Source organism: Macrotis lagotis, chromosome X (assembly GCF_037893015.1).
Source record: "Macrotis lagotis isolate mMagLag1 chromosome X, bilby.v1.9.chrom.fasta, whole genome shotgun sequence".
Classification (NCBI taxonomy): domain Eukaryota; kingdom Metazoa; phylum Chordata; class Mammalia; order Peramelemorphia; family Peramelidae; genus Macrotis; species Macrotis lagotis.
The window spans coordinates 516,720,568-516,746,640 of record NC_133666.1 but is presented as its reverse complement, the minus strand read 5'-3'; the positions used below and the strand labels follow the sequence as shown (position 1 = coordinate 516,746,640).

The window sequence follows — 26,073 nt, the reverse complement described above, 5'->3', positions numbered from 1 at the left end:
CTGCTTACCAGCTCTGCTTGCTTCTGTTCCTGGATCTGGGCTGTGCTGGCCACTCCGCTCCCTGTGTGCCCTGAGGGCTGGGCTTCATGTGCTCCCTCTGGCAGAGGTTACCCTGCTGTCCCCCTACTTTGTGCCCAGTGCTCCCCGGGGCATAGCTCAGGTAACTCCCCTGCTGCTGTGAGCTGTTGCTCCCAGCGCCCTGGGGCTGCCGGGGGGGGGTGGGGGGGTTGAAGTTCTTTTTCTTTGGCAGGCCGCCCCTCCGGCCCTGGGGAGCAGAGCCTTTCTACTCTTTTCTTGAGTAGGAGAGCTGCTTCACTGGGTCCCTCTGTGGGTTCTGACTCTCCAAAATTTAGTTAAAGTCCTTAGTTTCGAAGATTTATGAGAGAGTGCCTAAGACAGGATCCATTCTTGTCACCATCTTGACTCTGTTCCCTAAATCTGCTCTTTTAAAGTACTAGAAGGAAATAGGGTAGAATATGAGCCCAATTTGGAACATGCAAAGTTTCCAAAGGAGTTCTTATGTCATCATCATAATAAAAATGAATTCTTAAGTGGATAGATATATTGTATTTGTGCTTAAGCAGTGCTTGGTGATATTACCCAGGATGTACTCAGTGTCATGATAAATTAGTAACGTCTTTGCTTGCCTGGGATTTGGGGAAAAGTAGTATGAGGGCCATTAGAAACCTTTTAGGCCTTTCTATCAATGAAACCAAGTTTTTTGCCGTTAATGATTTCCTAAAGTAATTCCTATTGTAAATATTAGAATAACTGATGTACTACACCATCACATTTAGCCAACATTTATTGAACAGCTATTACATGCAAAGGACTGAGCTAAATCTGACATTATTGCTTCTTTCTAAGAATTCACAAAGTTAAAAAAATTACATTAAACACAATGTGTGTGTGCTCACGTGTGTGTGTATGCATTTATCTTTCCTACTGCAGTCACTTACATCTCGTATTTCATGGCATATTTAATGTAACCCCTTAGAGAACCATTGCTCTTTTGTCTTTATGAATTTTCCTGCCTACTCCTTCTCCCCCCACTCCCCCAGTCTTTTTTTCCCCCACTTCCTTGGTGGGTGCCCTTATGGTGCATAAGCCTCTTTAAATTGAGCTAGGCTTGTCTTCAGGTGACAAATGCTGCACCCTGTTTCCTGTCCTATGCTTGAAGGTCTTCCAGCTTGGTAGTCTGCTGGCATCACTTTGAGAACCTAAGGTCATTTCCTTCTGCAAAGAGGCACCAGAGTAGGACTTTGGAGTGGAAGTAGTTGTATCCAGTTAGAATGTGCAGGTGTAAGAGAGATATAAGAGTGCTCATAAGGGGAAGAAAAGATCACCATCAGGTGGGGCATTGTGCTTATGCTGACCAAACCATAACATAGAGGAAGGATCTCGAAAGGCAGGAATGGGGTTGGATATTGGGGTGAGGAGACTTTTGGAGCTTGAAGGGGGTGGCACGCCACTCTTAGAGTCAGGATAGCTTAGGGATGTCTTTGTGGACTTGTAATTGATCCAGAGTGTATGTGAAGGGAAAAGTTGCATGAGATAAGACTGGGAAATGTTTCCTGGTCCATAATTATATAGGTCTTAAAAGTACATGATTTTAAAATGTTATATGATCGTCATATATGCAAGGGCTGTTTTGGACTTCCATAGTTCTGTATATGTGAAAACTAAATCAGCAGTCCACCAAGTGGTACATTTATAAATACCCAGCTACTGAGATATTTAAATAATAATAATAAATAATTTATATGGTATATTTATATAGAGAAGCATCCACATTTGTATTAATATTATCCAAAATATTAATATGAATATTATTAATAATAAAATATAATATTCACATAATAATAAAAAGGGGAAACATCTTTGGCGCTGTTTCTATGGGCCGTCTTTGCCATTCTGAATGTGACTCGATGACTTCGCTGAGCGCTTTGTCCCCTCACTCTGGTCTCAGTTTCTGCTTTTGCTTGCAGCAAGAGTACTGGAAGTTAGTGGAGCAAAAAGAATGCCATGTAGCAGTGCATTGTGGGAAAGTGGACACCAACACGCATGGAAGTGGATTCCCAGTGGGAAAATCAGAACCATTTTCAAGGTGCTGTTAATTTTCTTTCTGTGTTATTCTGATGAAATTCTAAGGCTGTGTGGGCTTCCTAGAGCCCATCTCAAGGCAAACACTTCTCTCATGCTCCGGTAGAGTGTAAAGCTCCTTGAGGGTGGGAGAAGCTTTATACTGGCCTTTGTGTCCCTGCACCCAAAGGATGCAGAAGACCTTATGGAGTGGGGACCTCCTGGTGTGGGAGCTCCATCTGCCCCCAGGTATGACTTGATTTGGCAGAGACAGACCTGAGCAGTTGAATCATGACTCCAGAGCCAACCTGGCTAGGCTGTCTTGATCTTGGCTGGTGTGCCTTAATTATTGGTGCTTTGGGAGTGTCTGGCCTGCAGGAAGGCCAGGGACCCAGATCTGGCCTCTGAGGTTTCTGTAAACAACCCTGGTGTACAGCAGGATTAATCTTTGTGACCTCCTTTTCTAGGCATGGGTGGAATCTCACGGTCCTTCCCAATAATACCGGATCCATCCTGCGTCACCTTGGTGCTGTCCCTGGTAAGACAAAGTCCTTTCTCACTGTTCTTTGGGGTTGTTTCCATCATTGGGCAGCAGTGAAGGGTTCCTGTGGCTGAAAGAATTCTATCCAGAGATCAGTCCAAATAAATTATCATTGGAATAGAGGGATAACTTTCATTTATTTATTTGTTTGTTTGTTTGATTATTTATTTACTTATTTATTTGCAAGGCAGATGGGGTTAAGTGGCTTGCCCAAGGCCACACAGCTAGGTAATTATTAAGTGTCTGAGACCGGATTTGAGCCTAGGTACTCTCCAGGGCCAGTGCTTTATCCACTGTGCCACCTAGCCGTCCCTAGGGATAACTTTTAAAAGAACCTCAGATTCTACTGACAACTGGGGAAGGAGGGATTTGATGAACATTTATAAACATGAACATTTATAAGGTATGAATAGGAGGCTGTACCTGAAATTGTATATCAAATCCTGAAATTCTAAATCTCTAGAGGTTGGGAAATGCATTAAAGCAGGGATTTTTTTTTAACTGGAGTTAAAAAGGGTGGGGTTGAAGGTATATTTATGAGCTTTAAAAAAAAAAGACAGAACATGGGTCAGCTCAGTGATGTTATGGATAGTGTACTGGCCCAGGAGTTGGGAGGACCCAAGTTCAAATCCAACCTCAGATACTTAATAATCTAGCAGTGTGAACTTGGGGAAGTCACTTAACCCCACTGCCTTGCAAAAACAGAAGACAGAACACCATGTTTTCCCTTGATGATTGAATTTCAATATAATTGGTTTCCTTTGTAATCCTATATATTTTATTTTTTGTATTTTTAAAAAAATATGTGATTCTGATAAGGGGTCCATAGATTTTATCATTCTGCCCAAAGGATCATCCAAAAAAAAAAAGTTTGCTTTAAGGATTGAAATGCATATTTTAAAGTGAAACCAAGTTGATGTGTACCCTTATATATATGAGGTAATTAGTAAAGGTCCAGTCTCTTTATATGGTACTTATGTGGGGAGAGATTCAAGAGAAAATTTTAGCCAAGTTCATGAAAAGTAGAGCCTTAAAATGTGATTAAGATATACAAAGTAATGTTGACCTCTTTTTTTGGTGCCATCCTATAAAATATTTCTTGATAGAGAGATAGAGCTTTGATCCAAATGGACCATTTTTTTATTCCTGTCATCTCTCTGTCAGGCAGCCTTCTGTCTGCCTCCCAAAAGTGGCATCTTAAAATAAAGATGACTTCCCCTCCCCCCCTTCATGGCTTTAGAAGAGCTCCAAATTTTTGTGTTGGTGGACTTTGATCCCCACTTTTTTATCTTTCCCCTAAAAGATACATTTTTAGCCAATTGATTAAAAAAATATGAGGTTATTATCTTGTACACATGTCCTAAACTGAGGCATGGAAATTCATTGTATCAACATGCTCCACTAATTGATCAGATCCATTTTTTTTTCCTCTAACAGTGTCTGAGAGAAACTGTGTTTCTGAACTTCATAAAAAAGTCATTTTTTCTGACTGAATTTTTGCCTTCTTCTTCCCTGCTCATTATTTCCCCTTTCTTTTCTTTGTCTCACAAGAACAATGTAACTTGTTTGTTGTTAACCTTGACACATTTCCTTTTCTTCCAAATGACATTTGTCTAAATCTAAGTCATTCCCACCCTTTCTCATGGCAAAGCAAAGCAGGGCCTATTATAGCAAGAAACCTTGTCTGACAGGTTGTACAATGTTCTGTTCCAGTATTCCCCACAACTCACTGAGAAATGGTATGACAATTTATATAAAAATGTATTTTCAACCCTTATGTTTTAGGAGTGACAATTCCCTGGCTAAATATTGGCATGGTCTTTTCTACCTCATGCTGGTCTCGAGACCAAAATCACCTTCCATACATTGACTACTTACACACTGGTGCTGATTGTATTTGGTGAGTATCCCTGGCCTCAGCCACCCCTTTTTTTGGGTAGTCTTCTGTGGACTCTGGGTAGCCCAGCACACCTTGCCTATGAACTTTTCTCCCAGGCGTACAAAGGGATCCTAGTGAGAGGATCTCTACCTTCTGTTCCATCTCGTTCTGTCTCTGGTCTTCAGGCCCCACTTGGACATCTCTTTAGGGACTTGGACTGGCTTTTGGGGACCAGCTGTATCCTGGCTGGGCTCAACTTGCATGTCCCATCTTTTAGAGTCAAGTCTTCTGTATTTGGTGGGAGTAGATGGTGAGCCTGGCTTAAGCACTTTGTTTTTCTCCCCCTTTCTTTTTCCGATCTTAAAAGACCTGCAGGTCAAGCAGACCCAGACCTACTTCAGGAGATCCAAAGTTTTCTATGTCTTTAATGGTAGCACACCATAAAGTCTGAAATTCATTCTCCCGGCCACCCTGCCAGTCTTCTCCCTACTCTCTGGATGGTTCTTGTTTTGTAGAAATAGGCCAGCTGCTATTGTTCAGCCTGGTTTTTTAAGAGCCCAGGTGTTTGTAACCCTAACCCAGCGATTGTATGTGTTCCCAGGATTGTCCCAGCAGCCTCCCTCGATGTTGGGAAGTTTCACATTTTGTGTCTCTACCTTGGGACTGCTTTCATCCTTCAGTATCTGCCATGAGGGAGACTGAGGAGAAGGGTTGGACTTTTTCTCTGCATTTGTTCAGCAGTGGTCTATGGGAAGGCATTGCAAAAAGACAATTTTAATACTTTCATATGCCATTCTTACAGTTGGCCAGTCTACACATTATTACACAGTAACTATGCTATCGACTTAATGAACTGATTGAACAGTCTTTTTAAAACAAACAAACAAACAAAAAAAAGTCTAAAAACAATCTTCTTCCAAGGAGTCTATGTCTCTGGGAGGTCATTTTAAAATTCACTTTGTAGGTGGCAAGTTACAGCAGGCAATAAAATACAAATATAGCTCACATGGAATGTCCATTTGTTTTGTTGTTATACTTTTAATAATTCTCTTGGCTCTTTATCTGTGACTAAGGGAGATGGTATTGAACTTCCTGCAGGATGTCCTTAGATGTAAAGTATAGATTAGCAGATTTTTCCATTGAATATGATCTAAAGGACCAGGTTGGGGATGGCAAGGTAGAGAATGACCAGACTGGCTTGCTAGAGTTCTGACTAGTTGGGTAAATACTCTTTCAAGATGAGAGGCTGCTTTTTTAATTAGGAGCTCTCCATGTGTGGACCTTTCTTTGTGACATCCCTGGGACATTTGGAGGGCTGTTGCTACTAAGTCTTTTTCCCATGGGCTTTTATCAGTATGGAATTATATAGAATGGGAGCAGGGATATTTCAGAGGATTGTATAGAACAACCAATCCTTTGGCCTGCTCTAACTGAGGAAGGGGGGAAGAAAGAGAGATGTAATCAGAGTATTTAATGGTGTGTGGTTTTGCTTCAAACATATGATTTTGGTTAGAAACATGGTGTTTAAATCACAAATCAGTAACAGAAAATGCTGGAGTTAAAATAACATTTGAAAAAATTTAAGCACAGTGACAGGATACTCCCATCACCAGCAACTGTAACTGAATATGACCCTTATGAATAATGATGTCATCACAAGCACCTAAGTATGGCTTAGGTCGGGAAATTGCCATATGGCTCTTTTAAAACATGGAATCTGTCAAAAAAGGCCTGTCCAGTAGGTTTAAAAGAAGAGAGAGAATCCAAAACTTAGTGTAAGAATTTTTTTCTTTGAATCTCAAAATTGAGAGAAGCAGTTACTGTCCTAAAAGGGACCTGGGGAGAAAAGACAAGGACTTTTCTGAAATTCCTTCTCCTTTGCAGGTCCAGCACCAGTTCCATTTGCATTGGTTTATTAGTCTGCTATCTAAAAGCACAATTACTGTCAAAGTAGGCAGCAAGTTTCTTTCCTTCTTTCTTGTTCCTGTACCCTCCTCTTTTCTCCATCAGGATCCAATGCAAATAGATCTTTGTACCCCAAGGCTCATCAGCATGTTCCTGCTGATACCTTCTGGGTGTGGTGGTGTTTTTATTTGAGGCTTATTAACATTCCTGATTCAAGTTCACCCTTTCACCCCTGTCCTCTCTGGTGGGGAGAGTTTCCATTCTTTGAAAACAAAGCAAATAGAAACTTTTGGACATTTTGTTTTTTGAGGGGTTTTTTGGTTTGTTTTATTTTGTTCAAAATCTGCAAAGCAAAAAGTTATACTGGTGATTTACAGCAATTTGGAGACTGGCTTGTGGACTAAGTGGTTCATCATCATAAATGAAATGGGCATTGATGTACAAAGAGTGAATTGTTAGCACAGAGCTTACTCAGATGACACCTCTTTGCATTTCCCCTGTCTAGTGAATTTGATTTCTTGGTCAATGACACTTTTTTCTTAAGTTTCACTACTTCCTAATTGAAACATAAATGGCATTCAAGACCCTCTAAGTTCTGAGTCTCCTGCCTTTTCTCTCATTACTTTCATGTATAAGACCTCAATCCATTACTTCCTACCTTAATATGGCATCTGTATTCTCTTGAGGCAGCACTGTAGATACGGTGCTGGACTTGTGGAATCAGGAAGACTTGAGTTCAAATTAGACCTCAGACACTTAGTAGGTTTGTGACTTTGGGAAAATCATTTATCTTTGAAAATGGGATCTTTGTAAAGTGCTTTACACACATAAAAGTTCTATAAAATGCTGGTGGGTATCACCATCATCATCACATTATTATTATTATTATTATTATTATTATAATTATTATTATTATTATTTTCTCTACACCGTTGGATATGCTGTTTATATTTGAAATTTCTTCCTTCAAGTCCTCCATTTAGTCTTTCTTTATAGCGAAAACTGTAGTCTTCATCATCATCATCAATCTGGCGCTTATTTATAATTACTTTTAATACCTCTTCCCCTTTTCCCCCAAATAGATTGTAGTCCTCTTGCCTGTATGACATAAGTATAGACCAGAGGTGTTAAACAGACTAAATGTAATTAAGAAATGTTGTTTGGTGTTTTTTTTAAATAGATCTAACATATACAATGTTAATTTGTGGTTTTCTAAGTCCTTATCGGTCCCCCGATCTGTTTGAGTTTGATACCACTGATGTGTAGCCTTTACCCACATGCAGAGTGCTTTACTTATATTTCTTTTTCAAGCCTCATGGAGGTCCTGTGTGCAGTAGGAATTGTGGTTGTTGTTTTTTTCTCCTCCCACACTTTGAGAGTTCACAGTCTTGTTCCTTCCTCCTTTAGCCAGAAAAGTGGGTCTCCCACAGTCTTAAAACTTTTTGTTTGCTGGACTCTCTTTACTTCTTTCATTTTCTTTGACAACATTCTTATCCCTTTTACTACCCACCTTGAAGAGTTTTAGGGGAAGAAAGTGATTTTTAAAATCTAGAGCAAGATAGAAATGTGATTTCTAACAGAAATATCATTCAATATTGAACATAGAGACCAGGACCTTGTCTCTTAGCACTGGCCTTTTCTCCATCCAAAGAAAGGAAGTTGTGAAAGGCCTTTTTTAAAAAAAATCCAAATGTATTTTATTGGTATAAATTACTTTTCCTTTTCCTTCTTTTTGACAAAACCTTGTCAGAAATCATCACAGGAGAATAACCCTTAATTGTATAGATATATGTGATCCTGGCCTTTCATGACATTTCAGAACTTTGAGGTCTAATTGGAGTTGGCACCTGGAGTTAATCCTGGATGGGGTGGTGAGGTGTACCTGGAGATTCCTTATCTGGGAGCCCTGCTCCTGGACCATTGCCCTCTCTTAAGTGTTTGTGATCTCATCTGTAGCAGACAAAGTGTAGAAACCGAGTCTGCGCCTTAGCCTGAAAGAGGCAGAGTTGGAGGGCTGACCAGAGGCTGCTTGAACCCACAGATGTGTCTGTTTCTGATTTATGGGCATTTTTAAACATCTGTTTTGAGTTTGAAAGCTTTCTGGCTTGCAGCGTAGGTCAGATATACATAAAAGATGAGCAATCTGAATCACTGGTGGGGTTGTGGCTTGGCTGAGTGCTTGGTGGAAGCCGCCGAGAGAGGCCTCTGGGAATTTATGGCATTGCTGTGTGAAGTGGGCCCGGGAGCTAGGAGAATGAATTACCGAAGGCTGTGTTTGGTGGATCCTGCTGACTGCCGAGTAGAGTCCAAACCACCCCCTGCTCCCTGGGTTTGAGGCGACTTGCCACAAGAACCTGTTCTTGGTTTCTCATCTATACATTCAGCACAGGATGGTTGGGCCCAGGCCTGTGGGACAAAAGGTGGAAGAGTGGCTGAGTGCTGGGATAAAGTAGGTCTCTCTCTGTCCCAGGTATTGCATTCCTGCTGAGGAAGAGAACAAACTCGAAGACGTGGTACATACCCTGCTGCAAGCCAATGGCACGCCGGGGCTGGAAATGCTTGAAAGTAACGTCATGGTATGTGCTTGCCCCTGCCTGTGCCATATTTCAGAACTGGGGGGGATAGTAAGACTTTATTAAATTCACAGTTTTTGTTTTGTTTTACATTTATGTTTCAAAAACAAAGGAAAGTACAGACTTGTGCTAAAAGCTTGAGGTCCCTAAAGCTTCCTTTGGAATGAAGGAAAAATAAGCAAACAGGAGGAGTTCCCTCTTGTTGCATGAGAAGAAAATCCTGCCCTAAGTCAATGGGGTTCTTTTGAAAATTTGGGGATTGAAGTTTCTTGGTTTCCTGTTTCTTAAGTCCCTGGTCATTTGCTGTAACCCTGTCCAGGCCTAGTTTTCTGGCCAGCATTCTCCCCTGAACTTCATTTCCATCTGCCTTTCTCTTCTATTCTCCTCTCTGCCATCCCCAGAAAGGTATTTGAACTGTAGCTTGGAGAAAGATGCCTCAGTCCAAAGATTATCTCTTTACTCATTTCCAGAAAGCAGGTGGCGATGAAGATGAGTTTTGCTAGCTGTCTCCCCCTTCTCTAAAGCTACCACCTCTTGTCCAAGAAAGCTCCTTGACCAGCCAGATTTATTCATTCATACTTTGCTCGAGAACAGCCGTTTAGTTATATGCATACGTAGCGAGTGGAAGAAACCATTGTGAGGTTTCCTATTGGGGCTGGTTTGAAGGATCATCACCCCCCTAGTAAGGGAGTCAGTGTAGCCTCCAAGATCTTTGCGTGGAACAGAGAGAGGAGGAAACCTTTGGATCCCCAGACCGAGAAAATGATGGAGGCGCACCATGAGAGGGGTTTTGGCGAATTAGAGTCCAGTCACTCAGATTTTGATTTCCCTTTCTCTATGGATACCTGTTTGGGTGAACTAAATTAAATAGAAAAATGAGCAAACTAGGCACAAACTAACAGGAAAAAAGCAAAGTGACTTTTGAATGCTAGGACCCTCCCTCAGTTAATTGTTTCCTATTTGTCCTCACCTAGTTGCTTTGTATATACTTGTTTTTGTGTCGTCTTCTCCGTTAGGCTGTAAGCTCCTTGAAGGCCGGCCTTCTGTGTCTTTGCACGGGGGAGTAGCTGCTTAGTAGAAGTTGACTGGTTTTCTCAACATAGAGAAGCGGAGCCTCTGGCTGCTGAGACTTGGAGCCAGGGAGTCGCCGCCCAGCGGGGTGGCCAGGCCCAGTGTGAGGACGCCTTTGTTTCAGGCTGTTACGCGTCATCTCCCTCCTTCTTTTCTCCTCCCTTCTCCCTAGATCTCCCCAGAGGTGCTGTGCAAAGAGGGGATCAAGGTGCACCGGACTGTACAGCAAAGTGGCCAGTTTGTCGTCTGTTTTCCGGGCTCCTTTGTGTCCAAAGTGTGCTGCGGCTACAGTGTTTCTGAAACTGTGCACTTTGCTACCACCCAGTGGACAAGTATGGGCTTTGAAACAGCCAAGGTACAAATAACTTACAGTGGACTCAAAAACAGACTCTCTTTTGCTCCTCCTTCCCCTTCCCCTTCTCTTTTCCTTCTCTCTGTGAATGTATATGCATGTCACGCTCCCTGCAAACACTGGGGAAGACTCCAGAACAGCTATCCTCCCAAAGGAAGATTCTTGAACCCCGGCTTTTCCAGGTGTAACGGTAAATCCTAGGAAGAATTTAGTGCATTGTTTGTTTGATGATTATATTACAGCTGCTCAGATCCCCTCCAGGATCAAGCGCAAATGCTCTGTTTGACGGGCAAAGCTCTCTAAAGCCCAAGCAGAGCCTTGTCTTCCCAGCCGTGTTCCCCCTTCCTCTCTGGATCTGGTGACCCTGGCGTCCGGGCCGTCTCACCACCGAGCCCCTCCAGCTGTCTGCTCCTGGCTTCTTGATGTCCCAGCTAACGTCCCATCTTGTACAGGAAGCCTCTCCTAACCCTCTTGGGTCCATTGCCTTCCCCTTGTTAACAGTTTCCTGTTTATGCTGTTACTCCTTGGCTTTGTATCTGTTGGGGTCCTATTCCTGTTGTCTTTCTCCTGGAGGGCAGGGCTGCCTTCTTCCTATTTTGTGTCCCCAGCATTTACCACAGGCCTGGCCTGCCCACAATAGATGCTTCATACCTGTTTATTGATCCTTGAGGAATAATCTGTGAGGAGGCTGTTGTAGGTTTCATATTCTCCTATTTTAGAGCAGCAGTAGGCTGCTGCTGTGGGGTGGTTTTACCCAAAGCATGAGTCTATTAATTAATGAGTCTGTTCTTTCCCACTGGAAATGTTCATTTGAAAAATTATAGACAATCCTTTTTAATTCTTTATATGAACCTCAGTTGCACTTCCAGTTGATATTTCTGTCAGTTCTCTTTAAATAAAAAGTTCCATTGTCCCTAGATCTTTTCTGTCATCTTCCAGTTCCCTTTTCCTTAAAAAACAACACCAACAAAACACCATCCAGCAACTCCACCTAAACCCATACAGATCCCATATTATTAACAGTTTTTTTTTTCAGGAAATGAAGCGTCGCCACATAGCCAAGCCATTCTCCATGGAGAAGTTACTCTATCAGATTGCAACAGCAGAAGCAAAAAAGGAAAACGGTCCCACCCTCAGTACCATCTCCGCTCTTTTGGATGAGCTCAGGTAATCCAGATATGAGGTTCTTCTCCTTTTGCCTCTGGAATCCCTTCAGTGGCTCAGCAGGGGGGGGGGGGGGGGGGGTGTCTTAGCAGTAGAAGCAAAACTAGTGAACCGCCACAGGCCAGTCTCCCTTCGGTCATAAGAGGACACCGACACTCCTTCATGTGTGCTGTGCAATCCCCAACTTCCGTTACCATCAAGGCTCTTCTTTGAGCACCTTGGTGGGTTTTGTTCTTTTTTCCCCCTAAGGTGGTTATATATTTTTAAGGGTGATGGAGTTTTTCCTTCACCTTCCCTTTTCTTTGGTGGGAGGAGTCAGAATTTCCTGATGGGGCCCTTGATGTTAATCCTCTAAGAGGGAATGAATAGAATGTTAGCCTTTAACTCTTGACCACTTTAGGCCTTAGCAGTCTTGTTTATTTCAAAACAAGAGAGATTCATGGCACCAGGGACTGGCATGTGTACCAGAGAAAGTGTGAGGTCCTAGGGGAAGTGAGCGTGGCCGCAGAATCTGGGCAGCTTGTCCTGGTGACCAGGCCTGCTGGCTGGGTGCTCCTCCCAGCTCCTGGTGATCTCAGGTTTTTTGTCCCACAGTGGACTAAGGATGAATCTCTTGGGCCTTGTCTAGTTAAGGCCAAGAATCCAAAAGGCAAAAATGAAGGCTCAGTCATTCAGCTGAAGGGGATGGGGGCCGCTTGGCCGCCAATGTAATCCTTTTCTCTTTTCCCCTACTGCTTAGTGTTGCTACCTCTCTCTCAAGGGGGAGACACAGCTGGGTGACGCTGCTTGGTGGACAGGGGTTGGTCGAACATTTGCTGATGAAATCAACAATTTGTTTAATCTAAGCATTGATATGGAGTTAAAAAGGAGGAAGGGGAACCCCCCCCCAATTTACCTGTACATGTGTTTGTTAACGAACCAAGTTTATTCTATTAACTTTCACAGCTAGGGGAAAAGATGGGCTGCATGACTAAGTGAGACTTGCCTAATGGGCATCTGCTTTCTCTTGTTTTTGGACAGGGATACAGAGCTAAGGCAGCGAAGGCAGCTTTTTGAAGCTGGCCTCCATTCGTCTGCACGTTATGGCAGCCATGACAGCAATAGCTCAGTGACGGATGGGAAGAAAAAGCCTCGAAAGTGGCTGCAGTTAGAGACGTCAGAGAGGCGGTGTCAGATCTGTCAACACCTCTGCTACCTTTCCATGGTGAGGGCATGGCTCTGGCATCCCCAGCCTTCTTTCCTCCCTGGCTGCTGAGCTCTCTGCTGCTGGTGTCCACCACCGTTGCGTGATTTTAAATCTTAGCTGGACCCTACTTCTATTAGCTGGATCTTTCATTCTTTTCATATTGATGCAAGTTTACATATTTCTGGGGATCTGAGGTGAACTTTTCCTCATCTCCTTAAACCACTACTTTTCTTCCACTTTAGAAAACATAGCTTCTACTTTACTAATGTAAATGTCTACTTTACAGTGTTCTGTGGTCAGTCAACAAGTTTATTTGATTTCTTTCCATCTTAGAAGTGGCAGAGTCCTTCTCTCTGGTGACCTTTTCCTCCATCAGTCAGTCCTCCTTACCTCTAATCTCTTCCTCTCCAATGGGGCTTTCCATTTTGCTTGTACAATATGCTCAAGTCTATTTTTTCTTGTAAAAGAGAACAAAGTAGCCCCCCCCCCCCAAAACCCCAACAAAACTCCCTCGAAACCATCTCTCTCCAAATCCCTCAGAATAATCATTTCTTTGCCCTGTTGCCCAATCCTCTTTAGTTTCTATCTTAACTCGTGCTCCATCCTTTTGTCAACAAACTCCTCCCATTTACTCCATTTAGTATATTCCATTTGCAGCCCTCTCCTAAGGCTGCTGTCAGTTGAAAAATGATTTTGTAAATACCATTGGAAGAATTTGACATACAAAAATGGTGAGTTCCCTGTCATGTATTGTTCAACCAGCAGGTGCAGGTTGCCTATCAGGGACCTCCTTTGAGGGATTTTTGATTTATGAGTCTGTCATTTTTCCAGTCAGTAACTATAATGGCCCATTCTCAGTCTTTTTCCTCCTGAATCTTGGAAGACTTTGACACCAACTGCTGCCTGTTGAAATTTCCTTCTGTCACCCTGCTTTCTCTTCTTTTTTCCTCTCTTACTTGATAATGTTACGCATCAGGTTTTGTGTGTGTGCATGTATGTGTGTGTGTGTGTGTGTGTGTGTGCATGCACATGTGTGTACATAGGTGCTTGTACATATACACACTTGCATGTCCGCAATGTTCCTTTCATCAGGCTTCAGCGTCTTTATACCCAAGAACACCTGATTGGCAGTTCTGGCTTGCTCTCAATCTATAAGGACAACCCCTGGCTCTAGAATGCTTCTAGGGGGCTTTTTTAATTACAGGTAAATAAGTTTCTGCCTCTGGGAGTAGGAGCTGGAAAGTCTTAGCATCTCTGTTGTCCCAATAAGGAAATTGAGGTTTAGAAGGCAAATAAATGAGTAGAGACCGTGACTTTGCACTCATGGCATGTGACCCAAGCCCAGAGATCTTTGTAGTATACTGCTTTGTATTTTAACTTTTAGACTGGTTAATTAAGAAGCTGATTCCTTCTGCTGAAGAGATGAGGACAAGTCCCTTATCTTCCTTCCCCATCTCTTGATTCTCCTTTCTCTTCCAAAGTTTCTTGGTTGAAACATTAGGAAACTGGGAGGAGCGGGTGACTTAAAAATCAGCCCCAGTTCAGCTGGGACAAATAGCTTACTTAGCACAGACAGAGGAGACTATGGAATGAGCTTGTAAAGTCTCAGTAATAGATGGGGGTATATATCCTTTAACCTTCTGGTTCAGTTCTGGGCCCTTTGGGGGGGGGGCTCTTGGAATAAGACCTAGATCAAAGTCAAATAGAAACAGATTCAAGCAAACATATATTGGCTTTTGAAAACCATCAATTAATGTTATTTTCAGTTTTGCACATTTCCCAATCGCATTTCAATCTTGTTCCATATTGCATATATAATTATACTGCACAATATATTCATTCAGAAACTTGTGCTCAGTGTTTGAGTGTGTGTGACAAATGAATTATTTTTAAAATCATTGCCAGGCACATAATTTCATTTAGGATGGCATTCCATACCTAGAATCTAATCCATTCTATTCCTGGCAACTTTCTAGGATCCTAGAATCTTAGAGCTGGAAGAAAACTGTAAAAGGTTATTTATACTGCCCGATATCTGAACAGTAGTTCCCTCTAAAATATCTACTTGAAGTCTGGGATAACTTAATTGCCTCCCAAAGCTGCCTAGACCACTTGGGCTAGCTCTAATGGCTGACAATTCTTGCCCTTAATTACACATGAATTTGCTTCTTGGAAGTTGTTATCTACTGATTCTAGTACAGCAAGATTAATGCTTTTTACAGATGATCATCTTTCAGATTTTTGAGGACTGTTAATATTTCTTTTCTGGGCCAAGTTACCTCAGATTTGTCAACCAGTTCTCAAATGGCATGATTTCCTCAGAATGGACTCAGAACTGACATTGATGTTGCAGATGTATCCTGATCATGTCTGAATGTGATAGATCTTCTGTCTCTTCCATACCTCTGTTAACATATTGTCAATATGCAGCTAGATGGTGCAGTGGATAGAGCACTGGTCTTGGAGTCAGGAAGACAGGAGTTCGAATCCAGCCTCAGACACTTGGCATTTACTAGCTGTGTCAAGTAACTTAGGCTGGGCAAGTCACTTAACTCTGATTGCCTCGCATCCAGGACCATCTCCAGTTGTCCTGGTTCACATATGGACACGGGACCCAGATGGCTCTGGAGGAGAAAGTGAGGCTGGTGACTTAGGACAACACCCCCTCACTCAAATTCAATTCATGTCATCACCTCCCCTAATGTCATGGTCTTCTTTGAGAATAAAGGACAAACATCATCATTATTATTATAATATATCCTCAGACTGCATTATGGTTTTGGGATAATTATGTCATGAAGACATTTTTTATCTCCCATTTCATCCATAAATTTGATCTACATTCTCCAGAATCATTGTTTTTAAAATGTTAAGAGTAGGACCAATGATAGAAGGCTTTAACCATACACATTCTGTCTTGTTAAAGAAAAATCCTACTGGTATGATCTATAGACAGAAGTCACCAGACTTCTAGGATTATCAGTGTCTCAGATGATAAAATATTGAAGTCACATTTATTTCCTCAAAGATCTGTGGGCTGTCCTTTAAGAAATTGTTTTTTTTTCCAATTCAAAAGAGCTCCTAAGTATTCTCACCTTCCATTTGAAATTGAATAGAACTTGAAGCATGATTTGTACTCCATGGCAGCTCCCTGAATGTAGCAGGTGCTCAGTAATAACTTTCTTTTTTTTCTTTTTTAATTTTTAAAATTTTTTTTATTTAAGGCAATGAGGTTAAGTGACTTGCCCAAGGTCACACAGCTAGGTAATTATAGTGTCTGAGGCCTGATTTGAACCCAGGTACTCCTGACTCTAGGACGGGTGCTCTATCCACTGCACCACCTAGCTGCCCCTCATTAATAACTTAATGACTGAATACATGTTATGTTGAGAATGATAGAAAGCAGCAGTGTCCCATTTGGCAGTTGGGCTCCGTGGGAGCCTTCTTGCTGCTGGCACCGGTCTCCTGTCCTTGGGTCCTGTGAGAAAGCTCTGCCTTCATTCACCACCCTGAGTATTCCCACAGTGAGGAATGGTTTGGGAGTGAGGCTGGAAGGAGTGGATTGGGAACAACTGCTACGAATGATGTCCTTACAGCCTGTCTGGTATCTTTCTCATTTATAAATGAGGAAAACAAAATTTCAAAGAAATTGTGACTTGACAGGGTCACCCAACTCTGGGTTAGAGGACACGCTGAGTTCTAGCTTCCAAGGATGATGTGGTCCATGATCCTTGACATCATATTGTACATCAAGAGTGGGTAAAGGGGGCGGCTAGGTGTCGTAGTGGATAAAGCACTGGCCTTGGAGTCAGGAGTACCTGGGTTCAAATCTGGTCTCAGACACTTAATAATTACCTAGCTGTGTGGCCTTGGGCAAGCCACTTAACCCCATTTGCCTTGCAAAAACCTAAAAAACAAAACAAACAAACAAACAAAAAAAAAAGAGTGGGAAGAGTTCTCTCCCGGGAGTCACTAGCAGACCATACTGACCTGGCTTCTGCCTCCACCTCTTCCATTTTCCCATTGTGTGACTGGCACTGGTTTGTCTGAGTTCTCTGACCCTGTGTTCTCCTGTGTCCCATAGGGATGATGTTGTCTGCCTTGCCCATATCTTTTCTCTTTGGGTGTAAGTAGAGGTCTTTTTAAATTGTAAGGGATGGTTCATGCTCCTTAGGGGGTTCCCTGGGAAGCAAGCCCAGCAGACTCTGCCTTGAGATTCAGAGCCACCTGCTGGCAGCCCCTTCTTCCCTTTACTCTCCTCCCACCCTGACCTGCTCCTCCCCACATTTCAGGTTGTACAAGAAAATGAAAACGTCGTCTTCTGCCTGGAATGTGCGCTGCGTCACGTGGAGAAGCAGAAATCCTGTCGGGGACTGAAACTGATGTACCGCTACGATGAGGTCAGTGCCTCGGGGTTCCTTGATCCCCTGAGGAAGGTTATACCCCTCTGGGGGTCACTGGGCTCACCTGCAGGATGCTTCTGGATGGGGAGCAGCTGAGGTGTCTAGGGCTGGAGTGAGGCAAGCTAATTGAAGCTGTGACTTCCACTCCTGGGAAGACTTTCTCTCTCCACATTGGTCTTGCTGCGGCCCCAGTTTTGGGCTGTGGTAATGACTGGTGATTCCTAGTTTCCTCTCTGGGTAGGACCAGTCTTTAGGGTTACCTTTAGGACCCGGGGAAGATGGAGGGGCAGCACGTGTCTCAAATCCCCTGTGAAATCTCAGTTTTGCCCTTCCCTGCCTAAGACTTCGATGCTGGCCAGCCCTTCCCCAGGCTCACCCTCTTCTTCATCCAGATACCCATGACCTTGTGAGGGGCCTGTCCAGCTCTCGGTCTCTGGTTCTAAAGCTGTCTGTATTTGGGGCCTGGCATTCTGCCTTGGTCTGCTTCCACTCAGGCCATCTCCACTGCCCCTGGCAGAGGTAGCCTCTGGTACAAAAGTGAGGATGAGGGGCTGGTGCTCAGGAGGGGTGGGTGCTGGTCCCGACTGGCCATCGTTGCTGGGCAGCCCTCTCTGCTTCATTTGCAGAGGTGACATTCAGCCACTGGGACCCTCAAAGTCTGCTTGGACGGATGATTCAACTTTTGCTTGAACACTTCCTCTGAAAGTCACTCAGCATCACAGCGTTCTTCCATTCCATTTTTTGCGTATCTCTAATTATTAGGAAATTCTTCCTCACATTGAACATAAGTCTCTCCCTGTCATTGATGATGATTGATTCTAACCACAGCACAAGAGGGCTTCTCTTTTGTGGAGCATCCCCTTATTGGAAGACCTCTGTCCTTTTCCACCTCATTATCCTTCCTTGGCGCCGACCAGATTGCTTCTTCTGCACACTTTCCACGTGGGGGACCTGGAAGCTCTTGGGGTTTCTGTCTCACTTCTCAGGTTTCCATTTCTCTTTGTTCAGTGGTCAGTGCTTCTTCCCTATTGCCAGGTAGCTGGATGAGCTCAGCCTCCAGTGGACACTTCTCTTCAGATCCTTCCTGTGGACTTCTGACACAAGTTTTGGGGTGTCACTCTTGGGAGATAATTGGAAGTTGTCTGGGGGGAGCGTTTGGATCCCTGCACTGGGGCAGACACCTCCCACCGCTGACTTGGGGAGCGTTGTCAGTGAGCACAAATCATGCAGAAGAAGGGGGTGTGGGGAGGGGGATGAGGCAGTGGGAGCGACAAGAGTTTTCTCTGGCTGAGAAACAAATGTCCCTATATATTGGTTAATTTAGTCACCAAGTGGAGCTTCAGCCCTGGAGCCTAGCTATTCTGGAGCTTTCCATCCAGAAACTCTTTGCATTTAGGGGAAATACAAAACACCATATGTGAAAGCATGGTGGTTTTAATATTTGGAATATTTGTCTCTCTTCTCCTCTCCATTTCTCCCTTTTAGTTTAGGTTTTGGGTAGAATTCAGGAATGTGCTTTGAAGTACAGCCCTTGTACTAAATTCCATTCCCTTTTCTCTTAATTAGTGGAAAAGTACAGGAGCCCTCTTATACGCAAACTACCTCCTGGCCTTTGGTGAGGCCTCTCTGGGGCTGCAGATTTTTTTTTTTTAATATTTTTAGTGGGAAATTTCTTTCATGTAATATTCTTGAAGTGATATAGGTGAGATCTTCAGTCCACCATAGACTTCTCTTCCTTTGCCACATTGGAATAAAAACGAGCCTGTGTTATTATGCTGAACAAAAGGCTGAGACCTCTGATGGGAGTTGAGAGGAGGGTAGACTGATTATTTTTGTTGCTCTGACTTCAAATACTATTGGAAATTGTTCTCACCCTCTCACTTGTCTAATAAACCAGTGTTTTGGGGTGAAGGAACCAGGTTCACAGTCAAAAGACTGTGCTAAGAATGGGTTCCTTGGGTCAGGTCATATTGTGCTTTCCACATGCACATCAAGGACTCGGGCAGAGGATGTGTGAGAGCCAGTCGCCCCAAGCCTGCGCTGGTGCGCCCCTCCACCTCTCGGGTGTCCGCAGGCCCCGCCTCCAGTCTCTGCTGCTTCTGTGCCCCGGTCATGCCCGTCGGCTTCAGTCATGCCCTGGGCTGTCTTTGAGTGTTGTCTTTTGCTGACCACACTCCCTGTTGGCCCCACAGACCTTTCCTCTCTCAGAGGAGACCCAGACTTTCATGGTTCTCATTGCTTTTGCCAGTGAAGAAGCCCTGACCAGTTCAGTCTCTTTCTATTCTAAGGCCCTTGGACAGCTCAGTTGGTATTTTTGGCAGCCGGGGCTTCATTTACAAGGGATTTTGGAGCGTTTCTGTCTGCATGGGTCCTGGTCAGGCTGGTTGTGCTTCTGAGCTTGCTGCCCCTGCTGTAGAAGGGTGGGCTGGGGCCAGATGAGGTTGGAGAGGGTAGGGGACGTGTTAGGCCAAGGATTCAGTCCCAGCTGCAAGCATGAAGCTGGCTAAGTAAACACTGGTTGTTGCTACCAGAGGGAAGAGTGATTATTAGGGCCAGCGTCCTCACCTTCCTTAGGCCCACACTCTGAAGCCTGGACCCCACTTCTGGCATAGCCCTGATCTACCTGTGTGCCCTAGGGATGGGGACCAGGCCTGGTCCTAGGAGGAGAATACACCCCTCACCCCTGCCCCCCCCCAGGCGACTCTGGCTGAGGGAGTGACCCAAGACCACAAGGTGGAAGGTCAGAGAGCGTTGGGCGAGAGGCTGGTCTTGAGTCCAGGAGCTTGGGCTTTGTGGGGCTGGACAGCCATCGAGGAGACTGAGGTGGGGCGCTGAGCAGTGGCCCTCGGTCAGAGGATCCCTGGTCCCTGCAGGGATCTGGGATGCCCCTTCCTTACAGGGCCTTGTGTTTAGAGAGTCTGATCCCCAAATATGCAGAATCTCATTGTGGACTTCTGGTGCGTGTCCAGTAAGCCGAACTCTGTGTCAGCGGCACCAGGGGCGGTGTAGCAGGGAATATCTCCATGGTTTAGGTGATCACAAGATGGTCCTTTGCTTCTGTTGGTCAAGAGAAAACAGTCTGTAGTGACAAAAGCAAGCTGGAGGCCTTTCCTTATAAATGAGTCCCCGCTGCCCCCCGGGCTTGGTCACCAGGACAAGGAAATACAGGGGTCACTCTCATGGTCAGCCCTCATAGCTCTGGGAGCTAACATGTAGATCTTATAATCCCTGTGGATCATGTTCAGTTGATTAATGCTGATTGGAATAGAGAAGGGATCCAAATGAATTATTTCTCACATTTGAGACCAGTCTCTCCAGACACCCTGGAGCTGCTGCATCATGCTCCACAGGGAGCTCCCACAAATGTTAGCTTCCCAGGGTCTCCAGGTCTAAATCTTTATCCTTAAAACCCAAGAACTGGAGGAGATAGTCTCAGGGTCACTCCCAGTTCTAAATTTGTTATCTTGCATGTGTCATTTTTATTTTAGTGTCTTGAGTGGTTTGCAAAAGAAAGGACTGTGGACTTTGCTTACACTGTTCATGGAGCCAATGAATCAAATGATCCAGATGTAAATTGAATACATCTTAAACACCCCTTGACTCGATTGTAAGCAAGGGTTCAGATGTGGACCGCCATCCTTTCTGTGCTGCACTGGGCTGCTGTCAGCTGTTAACATTTGATTAACCAAACCACATTCTATTCAGTTATGAAACAGTACGGTTCTCATTTTATTGTTAATAAATTCTTGTTTTCCTGTAGACTCCCATGGAGAATAATGTGGTACTTTTGTTAATAGCCTCTCAGATCTTAAAAATACCTAAGACTTCATCCTATATCAAGTTGTACTTGTTAGAAAGCTGTATTAAAAGGGGAACCTTTTAGTAGGTGATGCTCTCAAAGAAGTAGGTTCATTGCCTTATTTTTTTATTACAAACATCTGGCATAGCTACCCCTTATTGCTTTTTTCTCATTCAATAGAACAAGAATATTGTGGTCTTTGGGAGCCATGTTGCAACACGGATAGCTCTGCAAAGCTCAGCAGTGTGTTGATTAGTGAATTCCCACTAATAGGAAGTTATTCCTAACAGAATGATATCCAGATACTAAAAATTGGATTTCTCCTTGAAGGGGTCTCTCTCATCTCCAAACTCTGAAGGATTGATTTAACCTTGTGTGTCCTTGACAAGCTAAGCAAGATAGAGTAGACCTCTCACTTTGACCTCTGGTCGATAATGTGTTGGCGCCTTGCTCTTATCTATTGCACAACCAGATAGTGAGTACACCCTTAATCAAGTCTAGGAGCTCACTGTGGGAGAAATGTTTTTCTCTCAGATACACCCTGGTTAGTGATCTGGCTTCCTTTTTGTCTTCTAGTTTGGGCTGTGGTGCTCCAGTTGGGAAAGGGATCATTAGGAGGAATCTTCTTCCTACTTTCTCTCCCAACCTTCTTCCCCCTAGACACATCCATGGACAGTTGTGACAGAAAGGATTGAGTGTCTGAAAACAAGTCTTCATTTCTGCAAAGTAAAGGGTTAGCCTTAGGATTGGGGTAGGGGGTGCTGTGGGACCTTTTAGGGAATCTACAGGTTCAAAACTGTATTCATATCAAGGTGTTTTAATTGCTAGTATGCTAAATATTGATAGAACCCATATGAACAAAAGCTTTTGGGGAAGTCCTTCCTTTTTAAGAATAAAAAGAATAGGGATGCTAGGAGGTGCAGTGGATGGAACACCGGCCCTGGAGGCAGGAGTACCTGAGTTCAAATCCAGCCTCAGACACTTAATAATTACCTAGCTGTGTGGCCTTGGGCAAGCCACTTAACCCCATTGCCTTGGGAAAAAAAATAAAAAAAAAAGAATAAAAAGTCCTTCCTTTTTAAGAATAAAAATGAGGCTAGGTCCTTAACTATCATCTCTAGCTTCCAAGATCATGTTTAAACCAAGTGGTAGAAAAATGGAACTGTGTGATCTGGGCTCTTACTCTAACTATTCTTTCCTCTTCTTATGCCAAATCTGAAACATCTATCTACTCATCCATCCATTCTTCTATCCATCCTTTCTGTTGTCCACCCATCCGTCTGTCTGTTCATCTGTCTATCCATCCATCCGTCCTTTCATTCATTTGTCCATCCATCCTTTAATTCCCCCTGCCCATTTATCTTCCTTCCTTCCTTCCTTCCATCCATCCATCCCTCTGTTAATCCTTTTTGCATGCCAGAATCCTAATGGGAGAATATAAATACTCGGTACACACACACAGGAAGAGGAAATTTAGAAAAAGCTTTAATGGCTTCTGGAGTTGGTTCTGGGATGTCAGAAGAGTCCCAGTAGAAGAGCTCTTGTTCTGCCTCTTAGGTGTGGTTGGAAGGTCAAGTCAATTCATATTTATTAAGTAATAACTGTGTACCAGACACTTGCTGAATGCTTGGAATAAAAATATTCTCCCCCACCCCCCAAAAAGAGAAGATCCCATCCTTCAGGAGCCTCACGTCTAATGGGGGAGACACCAGGCAGGGGAGCTGAGAAGTGGGTAGAGGTTGAGGGGTCTAGGGCCCAGTGAGAGAGTCCTTCTTTGGAGGCTTGATGTCTGAGGGCAGAGGGAGGATGGAGGCTGGTGCAGTCTTAGAGGATGATGAGGTTTTTCCCAATAATGAGCTTGTTGGGGCATTTCATGGACTCAACACTTAGGGTAGTGAAACTTAAACAGCCCCTTATCTGTAATGCATTTTTACTGAGGGTTAAGAACAAAAAGTCCTCCAGGCTCTCTTCAGAAACCATTGGTTGGTTTTCTTCTCTCATCAGAGGCGCAAACTGTTTATCATTTATGGCACAAGATCTGAAGGTAAGCCACAAGAGTAGTTAGTTGGCAAGGGCAGTAGGCTGCTTGTCCAAATAGGATGGGGCAGAATTACTCAGCTTTTGGCTAAATTATAAGATTGGAAAGCTTAAAATAGCCTTATTTGCATCTCTTTTGTTTTTTTAAAAACATGTTCAGTGAAGGCAATAAGCACTTTGTCTCCTCTTTCTTTACTTAAAGAGCAAATGCCAGAATATGGTTAAAAATAAAACTTAAGGATATTCATCAAAGCACTAGCCCAGTACTTCTTGATTCAACCTGAAAGGGATGGCTGTCTTCCTGGGAACACATTGAAGCAAGCTCTAGGAAACACAGGCCCAGATTTTTACCAATCTCTTGACACTTATAAGTTTCTAATTTAACAAAGCCTCAGAAAGGGTGAATAACTCCATAAGTAACAGCAGTCTAGCATGTCAAGCATTTGTGTTTTATTCCTAAAAAAAAATGAGGATTAGGAATGGGTGTCATTTGATTTAATGGGAATTAAATTGCCCATGGACTATTTCAGAGTAAATTATGATTGGTGATGACTTCCATATTCCATAATTTGGTTCTAGCTCTTTATCCCTCTTCAGAGTTGTGGGATTTTTGGATGAGATAAGAAGAGGTGATGGTTCATCTCTTAAGAGGTTAAGACATCAGGTTTGAAGCCTGGTAGCCACCAAAGACAAGAATGTTCCAGCCCCCATGATGAGTGGTCTTTTCTTTAGATGGTCCTGCCACGCAAAGTGGCTTCATCAGATTAAGACTGGATAAAACAACAATAACCTGTAGCCTTCTAGATTCAAGGACTGTGGGGGAAGAGGTCATGAGAGAGCTTTTGACACATTGGTTTTACCCATATAAGCTTCCCTAGTCAATTAATGTTTCATCAGTTGAGTTATGTTTGTAAAAGATTAATGTATACTTTATGAAGTTCAACTTTTGCTCTCAGTTTCCATAGTCCTGGACCATAACCATTGTAAAGCCAGTAGGTATAATCATTTCATATCCTGGTCCATTAGTCATGGATGCATTGGTGAAGATACTGGATGGATAGTTTGCCACTTCCTCTCCAGTTTGTTTTACAGATGTGAAAATTGAGGCAAATAGGGTTATGTGAGGCATTAAGTGTCTGAGGCTGTATTTGAACTCAGGTCCTCCTGACTGGTAAGGCTAGGGCTCTGTCCATTGTACCATCTAGCTGCCCTAATTATGATCTTATCTTCATTGTTATTCCCTCCCTTCTTTCCTGAGCATTAAACACTATATTAGGCCCCGAGGGAAATTCCCTGGCCTTGGGGAACTGATAGTCTGCTAAATATCAACTCATTGCTAGAGGCAGTATACCTTTAGATATGTGTGAGGGCTCTTCTAGCCAGGTTAAATTGAAGCATTCCGGTATGTCATAAAATGTCTTTTTTTCTGGACAGAAGATTCAAACTTGGTTCCCAGAATGAGAGCTTCCTTTTTACAGCCTGCCCCAACCAGAGAAGTTTATTAAGCACATACTAATTACAGTTCTTAAGGAGTTACAACATGTCCACAAATGGGAAAAATCCAAGGAGGGAGGAAGGGAGGAAACACAAGAACTGAGCTTTGAAGAAAGAGATTCTTTAGATCTGGAGGAAAGCAGGGGTGCATTGTACAAGAGGAGGACACAGCCTGGAGAAAGAGATGGTTGAGGGTGAAGCAGGGGTTGGTAGTGAGGGAAGAGAAGGTTACAAATTGTGGAGTTAAAATGGATAAGACCTGGATTAGATTAGAATCGGACAAATGGTGGATTTCAGGATAGACTGAGGGATCTGAGATATTGCAGAGGTCCAGGGGGCAGCTGGCTATTTAAGGAATTCAGAAGAGAAATAGGGTTGGAGATATGTATGTATAAATTTGGTAATCATTTGGATAGAGATGATTCATGGGAGGAAGAGCTCTCTCAAAGATCGTTTTTTAAAAAACTAAAAACAAGGACACTGACTTTTTAGAAAAATTGTTTCATGATTAGAGTGTTGGAAAAGGATAATGACAACTAGAAGGAAAACTATCCAGGAAGTTAAGGAAAGGAAGAATGGATGGCCTGTGGTGGTGAGCTCAGAGCCCAGCTGGGATAGAGGCAGCAAAGCAACCTTTATTGATCAGATGATCATTAGTGTTCTTGGATGGAGGGACTTTAGTTAACTAGTGGGATTGGAAGCCAGATTATGAGGCATGAGGACATTAGAAATGAACTTTTTCTAGGAGTTTGACTGTAAAAGGAGGGAAAAAAAAGATAGAGGATGATAGGTCAATAGAATCAAGAGGAGGAGGTATTTAAGGATAGAGCAGACCTGGACCTGTTTCAGGCAGGGGGGGAAGATATATTTATAATACATTTTGTCAGTATGGTCATGTGACTGATTCCAGAGTTATTTGTCACTGAGAAGGGGAGACAACAGATTCAGAATTGGGTCTTGGCAAGAAATGAACCAAACCACATTGTGGCACTCTTAAAAGTTTTGATTGACTGAACTCTACATACCCTTGACCCAGTGATAGCAATTCTGTAGTCTCAGGCTATAGGATCATTGAAATCAAAGACAGCAAAGAAAGAGGAAAACAGCCTCTATATGTACAGTAATATATATATATGTATATAAAGTTTTTTGTGGTGACAAAGAACTAGAAAGAAACAGTGTCCAATAGAATAGCCTCTTAATAAAAGTTTGTTTTCTTTCTTCTGTCATTTGGGGAAGCACTGAACAGATTGTAGCATTTGAAAATAAAATATTACTTTGCTGCAAAAAAATGAAGAGATGATTTCAGAGAAACCTAGGAAGACTTGTATGAACTGATTCGGAGGAAGTAGAAACAGAAAGACAATATTGATATTACATAAAATAAACATTTTGAAAGAATTATAAACTCATCAGTGCAATGATCCATAATGCTTCCTTAGGACCAAATATGATATACATATTCTGACTGAGATGATATACTATCATCCAAAATTAGACATCTTTTTGAATATAACTTATATTGGGGATTTGATTTGACTTTTATTTGCTGGAGTAGTTTTGTATCTTCCCCCATTCCCACTCCAC

General features: G+C 43.1%; 1 protein-coding gene across 3 annotated transcripts in view; it reads left to right on the top strand.

Annotated features, from left to right (window-relative positions):
• JARID2 (jumonji and AT-rich interaction domain containing 2) overlaps positions 1 to 26,073 on the top strand; it is a 329,755-nt gene that overhangs the window by 300,603 nt on the left and 3,079 nt on the right. For all 3 annotated transcript variants that reach the window (XM_074207417.1, XM_074207419.1, XM_074207418.1), the window contains 8 exons: positions 1,989 to 2,107; positions 2,550 to 2,620; positions 4,409 to 4,523; positions 8,878 to 8,983; positions 10,224 to 10,406; positions 11,440 to 11,570; positions 12,588 to 12,771; positions 17,046 to 17,153. In XM_074207417.1, coding sequence (XP_074063518.1) covers positions 1,989 to 2,107; positions 2,550 to 2,620; positions 4,409 to 4,523; positions 8,878 to 8,983; positions 10,224 to 10,406; positions 11,440 to 11,570; positions 12,588 to 12,771; positions 17,046 to 17,153 — 1,017 coding nt within the window. The remainder of the gene's footprint in view (positions 1 to 1,988; positions 2,108 to 2,549; positions 2,621 to 4,408; positions 4,524 to 8,877; positions 8,984 to 10,223; positions 10,407 to 11,439; positions 11,571 to 12,587; positions 12,772 to 17,045; positions 17,154 to 26,073) is intronic.